General features: G+C 45.0%; 1 protein-coding gene and 1 pseudogene across 8 annotated transcripts in view; one reads left to right on the top strand and one right to left on the bottom strand.

Moving 5' to 3' along the window:
* Nucleotides 1–94: 94 nt before the first annotated feature.
* On the bottom strand, nt 95–20,157 carry LOC134483084 (histone-lysine N-methyltransferase EZH2-like; annotated as a pseudogene).
* Trappc8 (trafficking protein particle complex subunit 8) overlaps nt 19,814–21,070 on the top strand; it is a 76,540-nt gene continuing 75,283 nt past the window's right edge. For 2 of the 8 annotated variants that reach the window (XM_063277259.1, XM_063277258.1), the window contains exon 1: nt 19,822–20,312. In XM_063277259.1, the coding sequence (XP_063133329.1) occupies nt 20,156–20,312 (157 nt within the window). In that variant the 5' untranslated portion in view covers nt 19,822–20,155. Of the gene's footprint in view, nt 20,313–21,070 lie in introns of all 8 variants that reach the window. The other 6 variants (XM_006254462.5, XM_006254461.5, XM_063277263.1 and 3 more) reach the window with 5 other exon arrangements.

Here is a 21,070-nt window from a genome sequence, read left to right as displayed (position 1 = left end):
ACCACATTTTCTGTATCCATTCCTCTGTTGAAGGGTCTCTGGGTTCTTTCCAGCTTCTGGCTATTAGAAATAAGGCTGCTATGAACCTAGTGGTCTACTCCACATTCTTAGGGTCAGTGTTTGCCTTCATCTTTGTTAGTGTTTGACATAAGAATTTGTTTCAGAGGCATGCAGGTTTCATCTTCTTTTCTCTCATTCTTCTTTAGCATTGTTCTCTCGCCCAGTCGCAATCCTTGCTTGTCTGTAACCTTTGACACATTGTTGCTGGACATGCTGGGTCTGCTACAGTTATCTGGCAGTCTCCCTCTTCTACAAGCCCCTTGGTGTTTGAGTGGTGTCTCAATCAGCTCAGCAATAAGGTGGCAGCAAACTCCTTAGCTGTCTCCACGAGCTGGTAATACTGTGGTCCACAGGCTTGTTGTCCAGGCTGTTTCTGTGTTCTTCCAATTACATGTATAACATGGGAGGGGGTGTGGAAGCCACGGTACTGACAACATCACTGGTGGAAAAGTGTGTAAAGTGAATGTAAGCTTTGCTCTCTCTGACCAGACAGCGTGTGGTGCATCTATGCGCTGGGTACATTCAAGAAGCAGAGCACCTGGTATCTGCTGTCCACGAGTTTCCTACATTTTTCTTTTAGGTTTTATGCTATGCCCTTATCTAGAAACACTGAGGAAATTTCCAAGATGGCCAACCTTCTTTGTTAGCCTGGCTATCCTGTAGATCTTTTTGTTTTCCTTTCATCCAGATCATCTCCGTCATCATTATCATCAACAATGATGCATTGACCAAGAGCATTCATCAACTTCGCAAAAGCGTCACCATTTGTAAATTTACATTTTCTGTTTCTATCTACGTTCCCATCATAATTTTTTTTTTACTAGTTCTTCAGTGAAAGTGCCATCTTGATCAAGAACTTCATGCAAGGAATGCCATGTAAAACAGCTTCATCTTCCACCATGAAATTCTTCTGTAAGGACGACCAAGAATATGTTATATGCACCGATATACCCAGGGTCTTTAATGGGATGACTCGTGCTGGAAAATCCGAATCACTGGTAGCTGAAAAAGGAGTCACGATGTGCACAGTCTGTGTTCCCTTCGCTGCTTCCAGTTTAAGGCTTCTGTGCTTTCCAAAGTTTCCTGATTATTGGGAGTAAACACAGTCTTCACTTCTTTTTTTCTTTCTTTCTTTTTTTTCTTTTTTCTTTTTTTCGGAGCTGGGGACCGAACCCAGGGCCTTGCGCTTGCTAGGCAAGCGCTCTACCACTGAGCTAAATCCCCAACCCCTCAGTCTTCACTTCTGCAGCTTTTCTGAACATCTTAAGCTGCTCAGTTTCACATACTCTGATTTTACAGGATTCCACCAGCAAGCCGGTCCCTTCCAAGTATGGCCCGTGGTCTCCCCTCCCCCACGAAGCCACCTCTGCAAGGACTCCACTGCCTTTGATTTCCCACAGGGTTTTCCCTGAGACCCTGTGGAGTGCAAAATGCAGAACCCTGAATTTAAAAAAAAATATTTTACACGTTGCTAAACCAACCCAATGGTACAGACAAAAGAGAAAGGGAAATCAGGTTACCAATAAACATGTGTGGCTAACAGACATTTTTAGCTTTACATGGTAAAAGTGATTGTTGAAAGTGGCAGGCTTTGTTTGCCTCCGTGATGCTAGCCGAGGGAGGTACAGGCAAGAGGATCTGGAGTTCAAGATCATTTCCAGTTCCATAGGGAGGTCACGGCCAGCCTGGGCTTCACAAGACCCTGTCCCAGAAGAATAACGACGACACAGCTATCATTGATACCAATCATTATAAACAGATGTGTCATGTGATTCCTCCTACAGTATCCTGTGGATTCTGCCTGGTTTGGTCAGCATTTTTCATTCTAAGCCTTGGGAAACAGGCAAATTTGCTTTTGTTTCTTGTCCAGGAATTATTTGGTTCTGAAAAGTCTTTGTGAGAGGGCATGGAGAGAAACCAGTCAAAGCTGGTTTAGTTAGTGTTGCAGGCCTTTAATTCCAGCACCAGGGAGGCAGAGGTAGGTAGGTGGGTCTCTGTGAGTTTAAGGCCAGCCAGGGTTACACAGTGAGACCCTGTCTCAAAACAATAACAAAAATAGCTATGTAAAGTAGGTGCACTTCAGTAATTCCTCATGTACAGGCAGAGGCAAGAGAAAGGCTGGCCTGAGCTATCTACATGAGAGCATATCAAGGCTAGAAGAGTCCTGAGGAGTGGAAGTTACAGGCAATTGTGAATAAGCTGATACAGGTGCTAGGAATTGAACTCAGGTTCTCTGCAAGCCCTCTTAATAACTGGGCCATCTTTCCAACCCCTATTAAATACAATAGGGCTTCCACAAAACTTTAAAGATTGAAATGAAGGACAATTAAAGACCCCAACCACTCCAGTAAAACTCAGCAGATGATGGCATCTCATTCATTACATCTCTAAATGTTCATGTAGTTACATGTGTTTCACTGCTTTGCTTGGGGTATCGTATTTCTCTCTGGTCTGGAGACGATTCTGCCCAGGCTATCCACTCTGGGCAGCAGGCTGGCCTCAAACTCTGTGATTCGCCTGCCTCTACCTCCTGAATGCTGGGATTAAAGGTGTGCGCTACCACTGCCTGGCCACTCATTGCTCTTGTAGAGAACACAGGTTTGGATTCCCAGTACCCATATGGTGTTTTACGACCATCTGTAACTCCAGTTCCAGAGGATCCAAAACCTTTCTTGACCTCCATGGACACCAGGCACAAACATGGTGTACATACATATACACAGCAAGGCACTCAGAGGCATAAAATTAAAGAATTAACTTTTTTTTTTAATTTTTTTTTATTTAGAGAATACTTTATTAGTTTTTGTAATCAAACCCATGTATATAAGACCTTACATATTTAATACAGTGTGTTACCCCTGTACAAATGGAAAAAACTTAAGTTCAACATTTCTAGACCAATATGGCTGTTAATTTCTGTACAGTGCCAACTCAACACAGTAAACGGGGATACTTTTTTCGAAAGTTGACAGCACAGGTAAAGTTTCAAAAAATTCAAATTATATATCTGTATATATATATTTATATTTATATAAAAAGACCAATAATAGCAGTGTGTTATGCATCAACAGCAGCAACAGCTTTTCCAGGTTCTGCAGTCATCTGAACAAAACTGTAGAGACATCCAGCACACTCCATTAAAAAAAAAAAAAGTAAAAAAACAAAACCCGAGAAAACAGCACAGTTCTGTTACTCTTGTGGTACCTGGCACCATTTTTTTTTTAAATTAGCTTCTCAATCATCATCTGGAAAGAAAACATTCTGAGCAACATCATTAAAAACAGCTCTGATAAAGCACGGTCACTACTATGTATCATAAAGCAGGTACAAGCTATTTTACATCCACAGAGGTATGATACAGTACTGTCCTACATCTATAATACTAGAGGATACAATTTAAAAGGCATTATTTGAGACTTGATTCTACTTTTACAGCAGAGGGCCCAAAGGATGGTGTGACACAGCTTTGTAAAGAAACATACTCTAGACAGGATTTCCTTTCACTAGTGGCACACTTCTAAGGATTCATTCTCTCCATGAATGTCAGCTAAAACCGTTATTAAAAAAATGAAATATCCCTAGAACAAAACCGTATAACCACCGGATTCACATGAAGATGACCTAGTGGAGACAAGCTGGACCTCACCTTACCAACAAGCTATCAAATCTGTTATGTTTAAACAGTGAGACCTCCAAGGAAGGAGATGCCAAGTAGTGCTTCAAAGCTTCGGACCACAATCAAACACAGCATCCTTTTCAACAGAAGCAGAAGCTCATCTGAATATGCTCATGGATGCTGACATCAACATTTAATCATCTCCTCACTCATCCAGGAAGAGGGGGAGATCAGTTACTACTGTACTTTAATGTGTTCAACCAAATCACCATATTACAAAAATAGCAAGCTGCCATAATAAAAAATAAGGCTCCTCTATCCAGCACCAGATAGCATCATTTTACTTTCAAGCCTAGAAATTGCACACTTGTATATAAACCAACCGAAGATGAGGATTGAGAGTTCATCTTGGTGGATTTTTCCTTTGATGAATATGAAGTGTCCTTCCTTATCTTTTTTGATGACTTTTAATTGAAAATTGATTTTATTTGATATTAGAATGGCTACTCCAGCTTGCTTCTTCTGACCATTTGCTTGGAAAGTTGTTTTCCAGCCTTTCACTCTGAGGTAGTGTCTGTCTTTGTCTCTGAGGTGTGTTTCCTGTAGGCAGCAGAATGCAGGGTCCTCATTGCGTATCCAGTTTGTTAATCTATGTCTTTTTATTGGGGAGTTGAGGCCATTGATATTGAGAGATATTAAGGAATAGTGATTATTGCTTCCTGTTATATTCATATTTGGATGTGAGGTTATGTTTGTGTGCTTTCATTCTCCTTGTTTTGTTGCCAAGACGATTAGTTTCTTGCTTCTTCTAGGGTATAGCTTGCCTCCTTATGTTGGGCTTTACCCTTTATTATCCTTTGTAGTGCTGGATTTGTAGAAAGATATTGTGTAAATTTGGTTTTGTCATGGAATATCTTGGTTTCTCCATCTATGTTAATTGAGAGTTTTGCAGGATACAGTAACCTGGGCTGGCATTTGTGTTCTCTTAGGGTCTGTATGACATCTGTCCAGGATCTTCTGGCCTTCATAGTTTCTGGCGAAAAGTCTGGTGTGATTCTGATAGGTCTGCCTTTATATGTTACTTGACCTTTTTCCCTTACTGCTTTTAATATTCTTTCTTTATTTTGTGCGTTTGGTGTTTTGACAATTATGTGACGGGAGGTGTTTCTTTTCTGGTCCAATCTATTTGGAGTTCTGTAGGCTTCTTGTATGCCTATGGGTATCTCTTTTTTTAGGTTAGGGAAGTTTTCTTCTATGATTTTGTTGAAGATATTTACTGGTCCTTTGAGCTGGGAGTCTTCACTCTCTTCTATACCTATTATCCTTAGGTTTGATTTTCTCATTGAGTCCTGGATTTCCTGTATGTTTTGGACCAGTAGCTTTTTCCGCTTTACATTATCTTTGACAGTTGAGTCAATGATTTCTATGGAATCTTCTGCTCCGGAGATTCTCTCTTACATCTCTTGTATTCTGTTGGTGAAGCTTGTATCTACAGCTCCTTGTCTTTTCTTTTGATTTTCTATGTCCAGGGTTGTTTCCATGTGTTCTTTCTTGATTGCTTCTATTTCCATTTTTAATTCCTTCAACTGTTTGATTGTGTTTTCCTGGAATTCTTTCAGGGATTTTTGCGATTCCTCTCTGTAGGCTTCTACTTGTTCTCTAAGGGAGTTCTTTATGTCTTTCTTGAAGTCCTCCAGCATCATGATCAAATATGATTTTGAAACTAGATCTTGCTTTTCTGGTGTGTTTGGATATTCAGTGTTTGCTTTGGTGGGAGAATTGGGCTCCGATGATGCCATGTAGTCTTGGTTTCTGTTGCTTGGGTTCCTGCGCTTGCCTCTCGCCATCAGATTATCTCTAGTGTTACTTTGTTCTGCTATTTCTGACCGTGGCTAGACTGTCCTATAAGCCTGTGTGTCAGGAGTGCTGTAGACCTGTTTTCCTGTTTTCTTTCAGCCAGTTATGGGGACAGAGTGTTCTGCTTTCGGGCGTGTAGTTTTTCCTCTCTACAGGTCTTCAGCTGTTCCTGTGGGCCTGTGTCTTGAGTTCACCAGGCAGGTTTCTTGCAGGGGAAAAGTTGGTCCTACCTGTGGTTCCAAGGCTCAAGTTTGCTCGTGGGGTACTGCCTAAGTCCTCTCCGCGGCGGCAGCAACCGGGAAGATCTGCGCCGCTCTTTCCGGGAGCCTCCGTGCACCAGGGTTCCAGATGGCGTTTGGTGTTTTCCTCTGGCGTCTGGATGTGCACAGAGTGCAGTCTCTTCTGGTTTCCCAGGCGTGTCCGCCTCTCTGAAGGTTTAGCTCTCCCTCCCACGGGATTTGGGTGCAGAGAACTGTTTATCCGGTCTGTTTCTTTCAGGTTCCGGCGGTGTCTCAGGCGCAGGGATCCTGCCGCTCCTGGGCCCTCCCCTACGGGAACCCAGAGGCCTTATACAGTTGCCTCTTGGGCCAGGGATGTGGGCAGGGGTGGGCAGTGTTGGTGGTCTCCTCCGCTCTGCAGCCTCAGGAGTGCCCACCTGATCAGGCGGTGAGGTCTCTCTCCCACGGGGTTTGGGAGCAGAGAGCTGCTGCGGGCCGGGATCCGCGGGTGTGGGACTTCCGGTAAACCAAGAATTAACTTTTAAAAGAGAAAAAAATTTTTCTCCAGTAATTTTTTTATGGGTGTGAATGGGGGTACAGTACTTAATTTGTTGTATGTAATAAGGACAATCTAAGCTTATCCCCGACTAGCTTACAAAGAAATGAGGCTCAGACTAGGGTTATTTCATTTGGCTTTGATAATTACTGGGGGGTCACCCCTAATTTACTCTTTTAACTGCAGGTCTGGCTGCCTCCCCAGCTGTGTACCACAGATACTTGCTGTTTCTCCTGGTCATGTGCTCACGGTTCCTCTCCCTTCATGATGGCTTTCTCTCTCCTCTTCCCCAGTCTGGTCTCTTCTCCTCCAACCAGCTCACTCTAAACCCACCTAACTCTAAGCCTTCCAGTAATTGGCTGTAGCCAACGTTATTTAACCAATACTTTTAAATCAAGGAATAAGGTTTGCACAACAAAAGCTTGTAAACCTGAGAAGTTACTCCTAGGTCAGGATCTCTGGGTATAGAATTTAGTGTTATGATACATAGCAATAGACCAAATCTCAACAGTTGTAACTTTGACATTAGCTAAAATTTGTTTTTTGTTGTTGTTTTGTTTTTTAGCTAAGGTCTCAAATAGCCAAGTCTGTCCTCAAAGTCTTTACAGTTTGTAGTGGTGAAGTAAGTATTCTGAGAATATCTCTTATATTTTAAGACACTAGAACTTTTGCTGAACCTTTTAGCCAGTGTTACTAATACACTTGAGGGGCCGGAGAGACAGCTCAGTAGTTAAGAGCATTGGTTGCTCTCATAGAGGTCCCATGTCCAATTCCCAGCACCCACATGACAGCTTATGACTGTAACTGCTTTTCCAGGTGACCCGACACCCTCACACAGACAAACACCAATATATATATAAATACAAAGGAATAATGCACTTAAGGAATAAGTCACTTAAGACAAAAGACTGCTAGCCTACTGTGCACTCAAATTGTTTAACTTACCTTTAAGAGAATGATATAATAAGCAATACTTGCCTTGGATTTCTCATGTAATCAGCTTTTACAACCCGTCCTAATTATAGCTAATGCACAGGTTTAATATTAAGCTAAGCAGTCTTCCATGCCCGGCCCAGATAATGCACACGTATCATTTGTTGAAAGCAGATACAGAAATTAAAAGCAACCTAACATCTACCATAAAGGTGGAAAGCACCTACTTGTGGATACCCGTTGATAAACAATGATGTTTGTTATCTGGGTCAGTTGGGATCAGTTGGAAACAGTGACTTAATTTCTTTTTTTTTAAAGATTTATTTATTTATTATATATAAGTACACTGTTGCTGTCTTCAGACACACCAGAAGAGGGCATCAGATCCCATTACAGATGGTTGTGAGCCACCATGTGGTTGCTGGGAATTGAACTCAGTGCTCTTAATTGCTGAGCCATCTCTCCAACCCAACCTTGAACTCTTGATCTGCATCTTAAACATTAGAATTACAAGTGTGTATCAACACAAGTAACAGCTCTGGCTGTCCCGGAACTCACTTTATAGGACAGGCTGGCTTTGAACTCACAGAGATCTGCCTGCCTCCCAAATTCTGGGATTATAGAAGTGCACCACTGGGCCAGGCTAGATAGCTAAAAATATTTGAAAATAGCCTGAAAGTGAATTTCCCCTTATTTTTCTACCTGACTAATTAGTCAATGTACTGATATCTCTTCTTTGTTTTTCTTCTCGTCACCCCCCCCCCCATTTTTCTTTCACTGATGTTTTTGTCTTTGCTTGCCTGCATGGGAGGATTTACACAGGGAATAGATTTACAGAGGATGTAGACTCGAGTCTTGATGAGTAAGCCTGGTTCAGAACCATGGAGAGCAACAAAGCCATTTCCCAACCTGAGAAACACAATTTGAACAGGTGGTGGTTGGCGTTGTCCTAAGGTTTGTTTGTTTGTTTGTTTGTTTGTTTTATTTTTTGAGAGATGGAGGGAGGGGAGGTGGGAAGAAGAGAGAGAGAGAGAGAGAGAGAGAGAGAGAGAGAGAGAGAGAGAGAGAGAGAGGGGGCGCCACATTTGTTCTTGTCCAGATGAGGGTGTTTGATTCCTTGGAGTTGGAACTGTTGGAACTGTAGGTGGTCCAGATGAGGATTCTGGGAACTGAACTGTCACCCCCTGAAAGGGCAGCAAGTATTCTTAATTACTGAACCAGCCCTGGTCTTCCTTTAAATAAGGGTTTGGAACAGTACCTCCTGTATTTGAAGTTTCTGCAAATACCTGTCTGTGTCTCACTGGATTTTGATTGAATGGCTATGCCTTTCCTTACTGAACCATCTCACTGACCTAAATAGTCTTAATTTTTAAAATTATTTTATTAATTGTATCTGTTTCTGTCTGAGTCATCTCACATGGAGTCATTTGAAGAGAATTCTGAATACTTGTGAAAAAAAATTCCAAGAAAACACTTTCTCCAAAGCACCAAATTGTTCTGGGGATGTTTTTGTGCTCCTCCAAGGCATAGCAAACAGGAGTGAGTTTACTTCAGAGTATTTATTACAACTGACTATTGTTATTTGTTTATATGCCTCTATGGGGAAAAAAACATGTTTTTGTAGTGTGCAACTTGTCCATGTGATTGTATATAGGTTGAACTCATGAAAACTTTACTCATGTGACTTTTCTTACCTCTCAGAGTAGAAACTGCCTGATTCTCTGAGTAAAGTTTGTATCATGGTTTGAATATGTGTGCCCCCCATAGACCTGTATGTTTGAATGCTTGGCCCTTGGGAAGCAGCATCCTTAGGAGGTGCGGCCTTGTTGGAGGAAGTGTGTCACTGTGGCTTTGAGGTCTCCCATGCTCAAGCCGTGCTCACTAAGGCACACAGTCAATTCTGCTGCCTTCAGATCAAGATGTAGAACTTTTCGCCTCCTTTCCGGTACCATGTCTGTCTCCGTGCTGCCATGCCTCCCACCATGATGATAGTGTACTAAACCTCTCAACTGTAGGCAAGCCCCTTTATAAGAGGTACCTTGGTCATGTGATCCCTGACGGTTGGCTATTGCATGAGAGTTGAGTCTGCCTCATATATCACCTCCACGCTCCCTGGCCTCATTGCCTATAGGTCAGTAAACACCTGCATAGGCCAGAAGAGGCTTCGGATCCCTTAGAGATGCTGTCTGAGCATCCACCAGACTTAGGCTCTGGGAATCAAACTCTGGGTCTCTAGAAGAGCAGCAAACACTCTTAACTTAGGTGCTGAGTCACAGCCCAAGGCCCACAAACACAGTTTTTAAATCAGTTCTATTTATTTTCCATGTATGAGTATTTTGCCTGCATGCAGTCTGTGCACCAACTATGTAGTGTTCAGATGGCCTTGGGTCCTCTGGAACTGGATTGCAGACGGTGTGAGTTGTTGTGTGGGTGCTAGAAAGGGAACCTGAGTTCTCTGGAAGAACAGACAGTGCTCTTAACAGTCGAGCCATCTCTGTGTGTGGCATGTGAACCATGCCACAAGAGGAACTGGAGGAACTGGCAAGATGGAGCATATTCAAACCCCGGAAATCTCAAAACCTGAGACTGGCAGGAGCTCTCTCCCTATTTCCATGCCTGCCTTGAAGCGTGTAACCAGGTGACTCCCAACCAGGTGGTCACAAGGAGTCGGTCACCCACCCTGCACCTGGAATGCTTCTCTATGCTAATTAGGCATCTCAGTACCTTAGCTTCCAGCCAATGACCTTTCCTCACTGTAAAGGTCCATGATTCACCGAAGAATGATACCCCAGACTCAATGTAAATGCAAAGAGTGTTTTATTCTGCAGAAGTCCAGCATGCTGGGGTCTCCCATTACCAATATAGAGAGACATCCAATTGATCTTGCAGACCTGATTTAGAGCACATCAGGGAATTCCGGGGTAGGTCACCTCTATGTCCATCTGTTGGGTTTATCTCGTGTTCCTGGAACTTCGATTTTAATTGGGCTAAAGAGGGAAGTACGTGAAAGAGATGACTGAGAGATAGTTTGAGCATGCGGATCTGGTTCTGTTGCCCACGAGGACTGAGAACGTGCAGGGCCCACAGAATAAGGTGTGTGCGTGTGTGTGTGTGCGCGCGCGCGCGCGTCCCCCCCCCCCCCCCCCAAGCGCGCACAGGCATGGTAACTTCTGCCTAGGGACCATGCAGAGAGGGAGACAGCCGGGAGAGTGCAGCCTGCAGACCGCGTGGCAGAGTAGCAGCTGGAGAGACCAGATCCGGCTCTTGGGAACTGATAGCAGATGATCCACTTCAATTTTTGCTGCAACGTTTGTGGACATTCCATTACCTGGTTGTGGGGGCTGGGAACTTGTTTGAGAGGCCTGGAAACTGCTGCTGAGGAAGTCTGGAAACTGCTGCTGTCTGATTGTCCTTGCTCCTCAGGCCAGGCAGCAGGCAGCTTCTGAGGTCTGGACTTGCCTGGAATTGCCCAGTTCTCGGAAACAGAGATTTAGGCCTAGTCTTCTTAACTGCCAATTTGAAGCTTGTCATGGAATCAGCCTAGACTTCTCACCATCCTGAATATTCTCACCCTCAAACTATATAATCCTTGGTTCACCCCGAATAAAGTATATACATTCAACGTACAAATTAAACTAGTCTCAGAGAGTTGCTTCATTAAAGATCATTGGAGAAGGCCTTCACCTAAAAAAGCTATAACACTAAGATTCTCGGAGAAGGCCTTCTCTCTCCCAGAACCACAACATTGTCCTGGAGGGGCTTCCTGCTTCCCGTCTGGCAAGTAGCAGTGTCTAAGGCCTCAGAAGTAAGAAGCAGATTTCCTACCCCACCCATTTCAGGCTTTGCCCTGTCCTTTCCCAGCTGGTGCACTGGCAGCATCCGGATACCCTGGGAAAGAGAAGCAGAGCCTGGAACCACATCTCTGCAGCTGCTCTATGAAATCCTAATCCTTGGGAAGTGGAAGCCAGAGGATTCGGACTTCAAGGACAAAAAGGTGTGGGCCAGAGGCGAGGTTAGCAGAGTACTGTCAAGTAATAATGAAGCTGTTTGATCCCTAGAACTGCTAAAGAGTATGAACCCACACGCAGAGTACAGGTTTATTACATGTGAGCATTACACACACACACACACACACACACACACACACACCACACATACATATTGTGCATATATGTATGTATTGGGTACTAGATTGAACCCAGAACCTTGTACATGCCACTGCATACATATACTACCATTGAGCCACATGTCCCTGCCCTGATAGAACTAATTCTCCACCCCAACCCCCTGTCTGTGTGTGTGGTGTTAGTGATTAAACCTGGAGCCTTCATATCTTAGGTAAATGCTTTACCACTGAGCCTCATTCACAGCCTATAGATTATATATTTAAACATTCTTTTGTTTCAGTTTTCAAGTAGCTTATCCTAACATCTCTGAATGTAGTTAACTTAAAATTCCCCCTTTCATGTGTGTAGGCAGTTTCCCTGCATGTATGTCTGCACCATGTGTGTGCAGTGCCCACAGAGAGAATTGAATCCCTGGAATTGGAGCTGTAGATGTTTGAGTCACTGTACGGGTGCTAGGACCTAAACCTGGATCCACTGGACTAACAATCAGTGCTCTTAACAGCTGAGTCACCTCTCCATCCCAAATAAATTCTAATCTACAAATATTTTCAGGGTCCCTAACTTCCAATGCTTTGATGTAGAGGTATATAGGTATTCTCTATGAGATGACTATGCATTTGAGAATTACACATTTTTTACCATTACAAATTACAATGTTCAACAGCACCATCTGCTGGTAGAAAAGGTGAGCGCAAGTGCAGTTCTGCTCTTCACACTCAAACCCGAGTAATTACCGTGGGCTGAAGAGTAGACCTAGTCTTCACTTTTAAACGAATATACGAACATCTAGCCTCAACTCAGACTATATGTATATGACATGTGAGTGTAAGCGCGGCACTCGTGTGCCACCGTGCACATGCAGAGGTTAAAGCACAGCTTTGTTGCCGTGGTTCCTTTCTTCTGCTAGGTGGCTCTTGGGTTCGAATCAGGCCATCAGGTTCAGCAGCGAGCATCCTCATTAGCCTCTGGTCCCAACCTTCTTTTTAAAAATATTGTCGAGGAGCTGGAGAGACGGCTCGGGAGCTAAGAGAACTTGCTCTTGCAGAGAGCAGAGATACTCAAACCATCAAATAAAATCTTTAAAAATAGTTGTGGGTTTATTTTTATGTTACGCAACAGAGGCCAGAAGAGGGTGATAGCTCTCTATGAACTGGAGTTATATTGTGGTTGTGACAATGGATACTTGGAATGAAACTTGGGTTCTCTGGTAGAGCAATATTGTTCTATTATAAACAATTTATGTGTATAGATTGTTTTGCCTGCGTGCATGTTTATGGACCAGTCTCTCTCGTGCCAGAGGAAGGTGAAGAAGCTAGAAGAGGGTACAGGTGCTGTGAGACTGGAGTTCCAACCACTTGTTGTAAGCCGCCATGTGGCTGTTAGGAATCAAACCTGGGTCCTCGGAAGCAGCAGTCAGTGCTCTTAACCACTGAGCCATCTCTCCAGACCTCCTACAGCAGTGTTCTTAACTACTAAGTATCTTTCTAGCCTACTGGTTCTCAACTTGTGGACTGTGATGTCCGGGGGTCCAACAACCCTTACACGGGGGTTGCATCATATAACTTACATATCAGATATTTACATTACAATTCATAACAGTAGCAGAATTAAAGTTATAAAGTAGCAATGAAAATAATTTTGTGGTTGAGGGGTCACTACAACACGAGATACTGTATTTTAAACAGTCGTGGCACTAGGAAGGTTGAGAACCATTGATCTCGTCCCTACCACCAACTCTCTAAGCATAAGTAAATAATGTGCAACTCAGAAAAGAGGAAAATCTTGTAAAGTGACAAACACGTTGCTGTGACACTGTGTTCGTTAGGGTTACTATTGCTGCTATGGAACTGCATGACCAAGAGCACCCTGGGGTGGGAAGGATTTATGTGTTCGCTGTTACAGTGCCGGATGCAAGGCAATGAGAGCAGGAACTTGTAGGCAGGAGCTGATGCATGATGAAACAGTGCATTGCCTTGCTCTCCAAGGCTTGCTCAGTCTGCTTTCTTATAGAACCGCCTACAGTGGGCAGGGCCATTCCCCATCGATCGCTAATTAAGAAAAAATCCTCATAGCCACATTTTATGGAGGCGTTTTCTCAATCGAGGCTCCCTCCTCTCTGGCAACTCTAGCCTGTGTCAAGTTGACATCAAACTAGCTGCTACAGACACGATATGTGAGTGCAAGCTAAAATGTCTGCATGTACACTCAGAACAAGGAAACTTGGTGGGAAGGCAACATGCTCGTGGGGAGCCCTGCGGGGTGAAGCAGAACTAATCCTGTTTCTGGCATCATGTCGACTGTCCAGGAAAGTCAATTGCCTCATGGTTACTTCCTGTATCAGAAAATTGGTGACCGAAGGTGGTACAGGGAGTCTCAAGGATGCAGCTTTTCTGAGTCATCATCCACACAGGTACAGGTATTTTGGTGATGCAAGTGCCATCTGTGTCCCTCTAAGTAGGCCTAAGTATGTTCCCGTGTTCAGTTCAGCAAGCCCGATGGAATGGTTTCGTTAGTTGTTGTGGTGGTTTGAATGAAAATGGTCCCTGTAGGTCCACAGGGAGGTGGCACTATTAGGCCTTGTTGGAAGAATTATGACACTGGGGACTGGCTTTGTGGTTTCGGATGCTCAAGCCAACTCTGTCACTCCTTCTTTCTGCTGCCTTTGGGTCCAGACGCAGAACTCTCAGCTACTTTTCCAGTCCCATGTCTGCCTATGTGCCACCTTGCTTCTTGCTCTGGCACCTGTGTGCCACCATGCTTCTTGCTCTGGCAGCAATAAAGTAAACCTCTGAACAGTAGGCCAGACTCCATTAAGTGATTTCTGTTAAGAGTTGCTGTGGTCCTGGTGTCTCTTCGCTTCAGTAGAATCCCTAACTGAGACAGTCAGCTATCAGCAGTCTGTGACATGTTTTCACATCTCCTCAGGAAGATATCACATGTATTTGGGTAAGTACACTCTGTGATATCAACAGTAACGGACTTGCCTAATGACCCAGTTCTGAGAAGGAATCTTACTGCTGAGTTTTGTTCAACAAGTGTTTACTTGTTACCAACCTTGCCCTCTTGGCCTTGAGGGTAACCAAGCTAAGGACATGATGAACTATTCAAAACTATAAGTAATAGAAGCACAGCCAGTATCCAGAAGAGGCACAGGGACAGAGAGCATAAGCTGGACCTGCCAGCCCATCCTGCACAGAGCCTCATTCCCAGCAGTGTGGAAACACCGAGATATGGCTTCATATGCAATTCTCTTCACTCATGGATTCTTCTGGCTTAGTAACAGGTCCCTGGACCTTAACATTTGCAGGGGCAAAGAGTTTGAGTATAGGTGGACTTTGGTATTGTTATTTTTATGAAGCATCACCTGTATCAGTGTTTTATAAACATTCTTCTACATCGCCTTCTGATTGGTCAATAAACAGCTAATTTGTTAATTAGCTGGGCAGAAGAGAATAGTGTGGGACTTCCAATTCCACTGGGGTTGGGGGGGGGGGAGAGAGAGAGAGAGAGAGAGAGAGAGAGAGAGGGAGAGAGAGAAGAAGAAGGAGGAGGAGGAGGAGGAAGAGGAGGAGGGTGGGGAGGGGGAGGAGGGGGCATGAGGAAGAAAGAGGAGAAACGACTGTGAGGCAGAAGGCCCAGGAGGAGTCACAAGGAGCAGGTCACCAAGGGCTTCTCCATGAGGACACACATGGAGCACAGCAAGCCAGGGCAAGACTCAAACTCCAAGTAACACAGGCCTGTTGCTGGGAGGGAAGTAGCCCAGAGCGTTAGAACAGCTCTGAACCTGTTCAGCTCAGGCTTACAGCTTGTCGATAAAAACACCATCTCTGTGTCTGCTATTCAGGAGCTAACACGGGCCTAGAAAACCCCCAAAGAATTACAGACATAGATAGGTATTGTCTAGAACTCGCAGGGTACAGTGGAATGTGGAATTATTGAATGACCCTTTTATGATTTGATTTTGTTTTTAACAAGACCATTTTTTATTACATTATAAAAAAAAAGTAATGGGCGGAGCGGTGACGGAAGAGCCAACTGCTTGCTTTGATCCCCACCTCTTTCATTCTGTAGCACTGGACACCAAACCCATGGCTTTGCAGATGCTAAGTGAGCGTTCTGCCCTGGGCTATACCAGCACCCGTGTCTTCACTCTCAACCAGTACTAGATACCTGTAACCAGCAGGTGGAGACAGAAGGGCCGAGAGTTTAACGTCTATCTCTATTACCAACTCACTCATTTTCTATGTACGCATGTACATATGTATGTAGGTATACCTGGGAGGATGCTGGCTGCCAAGCCTGACCTCCTGGCCTGGGATGCCCTGGTGCTGTTTGTATTTTGATGCTAATTATGCTTCCCTAAGAGGTGCCGCCTAGAATGAGAAGTGAAACAGTACTCAGGTGACTTCACGGGGACCTTCTCCCTATTTTAACTTGTAAAATAAAGGCTAGAGCTGGTGACAGTGCAGGGGAAGGGAGAGTGGAGCTAAAGAGTTGGGGGGGAGAGAGAAGAGGAGAGAAGGGGATGGTGGAGAAGGAGGAGGAAGGAAGATGGAGTTGAAGCACATGGCCTGGAGAAACTGCAAGTTTATAAGGGATCTCAGAGTTAGGAATAGAGTAGTGCAGTGGCAGATCTGGTCAATCTAGGCGCGCAGCTTGTATTCATATTAATTGAGTTGTGTTTTCTTTCTCCAACTTGGGTTAGAGAATTTACCCAACACTCTTAGTCCCAAGACCCACATGTAGAAGGGGAAAAAAAAAGGTTGTACTCTGACCTCCACATACAAATCATTGCATGTGTGTATATGGGCAAAAACACAAGTAAACATTTATAATGAAATATTGAAACAATATTTGGGCCTGGGATGTGCTTCAGTTGTTAGAATGCCTGCCTAGCACGCGCAAACACCTGATTTTAAATCTTTCACACCACATGAAATGGAGGGATTCTAGCACTGAGAAGGTGGAGGCCGGAGGATCTGAGGTTCATGGTCATCCTTGACGGTACAGTGGAGGACAGCCTGAGTCTGTCTCAGAAATTAAGAAACAAATAGAATGCTATTGGTCATAGACTCTGAAGGCCCTCATCCAGAGATCCCTGTGTCAGAAGTGGCTATAAAGATTTTTTTAAAGAATTATTGATTTTATGTATATGAGTACACTGGTCACACCAGAAGAGACAGATTGTTTCACATGGTTGTGAACCACCATGTGGTTGCTGGGAATTGAACTAAGGACCTCTGGAAGAGCAGTCAGTGCTCTTTAACCGCTGGCCATCTCTCCAGCCCCAGCTATAGAGATTTCTGTATGGTTGCCTCTAGGCAAAAGATGAGTCTGTCTTCAGTAGTAAAAGAAATAATTATTGAGTAGAGGCATTCTTAACAATCACAGCTATGGAAGAAGGCCACCTGTGGTTATGGAGAAGCTGATGATTAGTTTGTGATGTGATGTGTGACTTTTATATTTGGCTGGTAAACATTCCCATCTCTAGTTTGATAGTCAAAATTCTACCTTCCTTCCTAGAAGAGCGGAGTTATGACATGACTGGCCAAACCTAGCTAATGTCCCTAGAACTTGATTGGCTCAGGGAAAGCCATGGGGTGTGAGTGGACCCGATTAGAAGCATTTCCTGGGATTGACAGACTGATGCTGGGAGTAAATTTGTTAAAGTGAGAGTATGGGTTCTGGCCGTGTGAGCAGGCCCTACACTGGATTCCAGAGGGGTGAAGACAGAAGCAGAGAAGCCAGGGGAAGACTCCTGCTGATGAAACCTGGGGCTATGCTTAGCAAACCCCCTTTCCCTTGAGCTGCATTTCTCTTTTACCTATTTGTGGTTTAAGCTACTATAACCTTAACTTCTGCCCAACCCCATTTAAAACACTGGAAATCAAACTTAGAACTTCATATATGAGACAAGTGTCCTACCACCAAGCTATATTCCCAGCATGTTTTATATTTATTTATTAAGATAGGATCTTATGTGGCCTAGTAGAAATCTCAGAATCTTAACTGCTGGGATTACAGGGGTCAGCCAACACGTGCTCTAGGCTGGCCTTGAACCTGTGCTTCTTGAACCTCCTGCTTCCGCCTCCCAGCTGTTGGGGGTTATAGATGTAGTTACCACTACCTGGATACAGTTTTTGATGTTGTTAAGTGTGGAATCTCATGTGTTCTAGACTAACCTGAAACTTGCTATGTAACTGAAGATGACCTTGAACATCTATCTATCCGCCTTCACTTTTCATGTGGCAGGATGACAAGCACGTTCTACTACGCCCAGTCTACATTTTTTCCCCCAGCAAGGATCTTATTGTGTGTCTCAGTGTTGCAGGATATTTGGTCACACTGTGAAACTGTGAAACAAAAGACAGTTTTTTAGTTGCAGTGGGGTCAGCCCCTAGCACATAGCTTTCAACCCTCTGGCTGGAACGTGCCCAATTCAGCCTGAGGCTGAGAGAGAAGTCAGATTGAGTCAGTTAGTGTGGAGAGGAGTTTGAACTAGAACAAGAGCCAAGCTGACCAGGAGCCACCGTTCAGAAAGAGCTAGAAAGGATGATCTTACTCAGCAGCAAGTCTCGGAGGCTGAAAATATTCTGGGCCTCGGTGCCATTGTAAAGAGGCTAGAAGATTCCAGGACTAGGTAAATGAATTACACCAGGCAAGTAAAAGTTACCTTTACATCTCATACTGACAATCTTGGCTTCAGTCTGGATTTTTTTTTTTTTGACAGCTGTGGAACTCCATTTGTAGACAAGGCAGGCCTTGAACTCACACAGAGCTTCTTGCACCTGCCTCTTGAATGCTGGGACTAAAAGGTCAGTACCACCACACCTGGCAGTTCCTGCCTGGAATTACTTGGTTGGAATTACTGGCATATGCACCGTGCCGGATTTTAACTTAAAAAAAGATTTATTTATACGTACATGTGTGTATATGTATCTGCGTGGGTATGTGTATATGGTACAGGTGCCCTGAAAAGTCAGGAGAGGGTGTGAGGTCCCCTGGAACTGGAGTTACTGGCATTTGTGGACTACCAGATGTGGGTGCTGGGAACTGAACTCAGGTCCTCTGAAAAAGCAGTAATTGCTTTTAACTACTGTGTCATCTCCTCATCCTCATTAATTTTTGTTTTGATGTTGCAAAACTCTTGATTATAAAGCCTGCTACCACTGGGCACGATGGCACACACCTTTAGTCCCAGCACTCAGGAAGCAAATAGATCTCTGAGTATGAGGCTGGCTAAGAATACAGTCAGACTTCAAAAAGTCTGTTAAGGATTTCTACAGGTTAATAGTACTTTGCCAAGAACCGAGCAGGATAGGAATACCGCCCCCCCCCCTTTTTTTTCTTGAGACATGGTTTTACTGTATACAGTCCTGACTGGCTTGTAACTTGATCCATAGACCAGGGTGATTTTATATTCACAGAGATCTACATCCCTCAGCTAATGGTCGGCTCCTGGGCCTAGTCTCTAGTCTGGTAAAACTCTGTTCTGCATTCTGTCCGTGGCAAGCCTCTGGTAATTCCCTTTTTGCAATGTAGGTGTGGGTCATGTGATTATGGGGACTGGCAAGTCTGAAATATGCAGTAATGGCCAGCCAGCCACACAGTATACAAGTACTGGCTTCTCCACCTCCATGAAGTAAATACTCTTAAAAAAGAAAAGGAGAGGTGGAGCTGGGAGTGGTGGTGCAAACCTGTAAACCCAGCAACTGGGAGGCCGAAGCAAGGAGTTCCAAGAAATCCAGACAGCCAAAACTTCACGTATGAGAGACAAGTGCACGGCATCCTAGCATGTGACTTAAGAAGATAAAAAAAAAAAAGACCAAAAAAACACAACAACAACAAGAAAAAACAAAAACAAAAAACCCCAAAACCTGTCATTTGAGGACATCTTTTCCCAGAGATCCAGAAAAATGCAGTTTCCCTTTAATACTCCCGACGAACTAAAGCAACCTCAATAGCACACTTTCCTGCTCGGTGGTTGAGCATATACTGGCAATCTGCTTCTAAAAGCATGAGGGTATTCAGAGGATACACAGCCAGTCCTGGGCACCTGCGGAGGGAAGCCTAGGCACTCTCTGTCCACACCCCTTCTCTATCAAGCATTTGCGATCCAGCAAGGAAAAGGCGGAGCGACAGGTCAGAAAGTAGCGCGAAGTTGCTTACTGCAGGCAGGTAGGATCTTTGGGAGGACCGAGAAGGTCAGGTTCGACTGAATGGCTTGCCAACACCTAGACAGAGTTGCTTGGCACCTGCCAGAAAACCTAGCCAAAAGATGAGTGCCGCCCCGCTCAGCCACGCCCACCCTTCCACGAGCGGACCCCAGCCCAGCTCAGGGAATCCACTCGTCACAGTATTTCCGGTTCCAATCCCCCAACCGGCTTCCGTCGCTCTCCGTTTTCCAGTCATCAGCTCCGGCCCCGCCCCTATCGCCTCTTTGACACAGTCACGTGAGGCGTGCTCGCAGGGCCTGCCGGGAATAGTACTGCCGGCGGGTCAGGGTTCGGCCCAACATGGCGGTTCCTGTCGGACAGTGACCAAGGCTTTGCCGTAGGGAGGACTGAACGGCGGTGGTCGGCGTCCCCACCTGCCAGGGTGGGATGCAAAGCCTCGGAGAGCGCTGAGCGGAGGCAGGGACGGGCTCAGGCCCTCAGTCGAAGCAGCGGCGGCTACTCGCAGTCGGCTGCAGGCTCCGGAGTGGGGCCGCGCCCGGCCGGGCAGGCGGCGGCGGCTGCGGCAAGCTCGGCTCCGAAGCGGGGCGGAGGCCGGGCGCCCGGCCGCGATCATGGCCCAGTGCGTGCAGTCGGTGCAGGAGCTCATCCCCGACTCCTTCGTTCCCTGCGTCGCCGCGCTGTGCAGTGACGAAGCCGAGCGGCTCACTCGCCTCAACCACCTCAGCTTTGCCGAGCTGCTCAAGCCCTTCTCTCGCCTCACTTCCGAAGGTACGTGGTGTCCTTCCTCGTTCACCAGGCTGAAACCAAGTTGTGGCCGAGAGAAGGAAGTTGGGAGCAAGTAGAGAACAGAGGGGCGGCGGCCCGGGGCTGCGGCCGGACGAGGGGCGGCGAGCGTCTGTCAAGACAGCGCGCTCCTGACCTCCGGGTTTTCTAGGCGCTTTCTTCCTTGGACGAACCGGGTCGTTAAGTCGTGAAGATAAACTTGAGCCCCGACACAAGGGAATCGAGACTGTTGTTAGCAGTCACCGAACAGGATTTGGCACTTACTAGACAAAATAGAAAGATGCAGCTTCCGAAACGGAGTATAAGAGTGAAGATCTGTCATGTCCCCCTGATCGAGTATTAAATTGGACTTTCAGTTATGTCATTCGTGACATTCGTCTAGCCTTGAGGTTCACCTCTTTCTGAACTTCTGTTTGGCTATTTACTTTTTTCCTTTTGACCATTCAAACAAGTTAATAGCTATGCAGGAGTTTGCCCAATCGCAAGAAAGCAAGCAAAAAGTCCTGCACGGATAATAAAGAATGGGAGCAGCGATGTAGCTCACTTGGTAGAGTGCTTGCCCATCAATTGGGTTCTCAGCACCACATAACCTTTGCACACCTGTGATCCTAGCACCGAGGGAGAGGCAAGAAGTTGTTTAAGTCTTTCTTGGGCTCTGTATCATGTTCGAGGCCAGCCAAAAAGTTAAAAGTTAAAAAAAAGAATAAATTGTAGTTAACAATGTAGATGTTTAAGTCATTTAG

This window comes from Rattus norvegicus, chromosome 18 (genome assembly GCF_036323735.1).
Source record: "Rattus norvegicus strain BN/NHsdMcwi chromosome 18, GRCr8, whole genome shotgun sequence".
Taxonomy (NCBI): Eukaryota; Metazoa; Chordata; class Mammalia; order Rodentia; family Muridae; genus Rattus; species Rattus norvegicus.
Note: the sequence above shows the minus strand (reverse complement) of the source record. Positions and strands in the feature narration are given on the sequence as shown.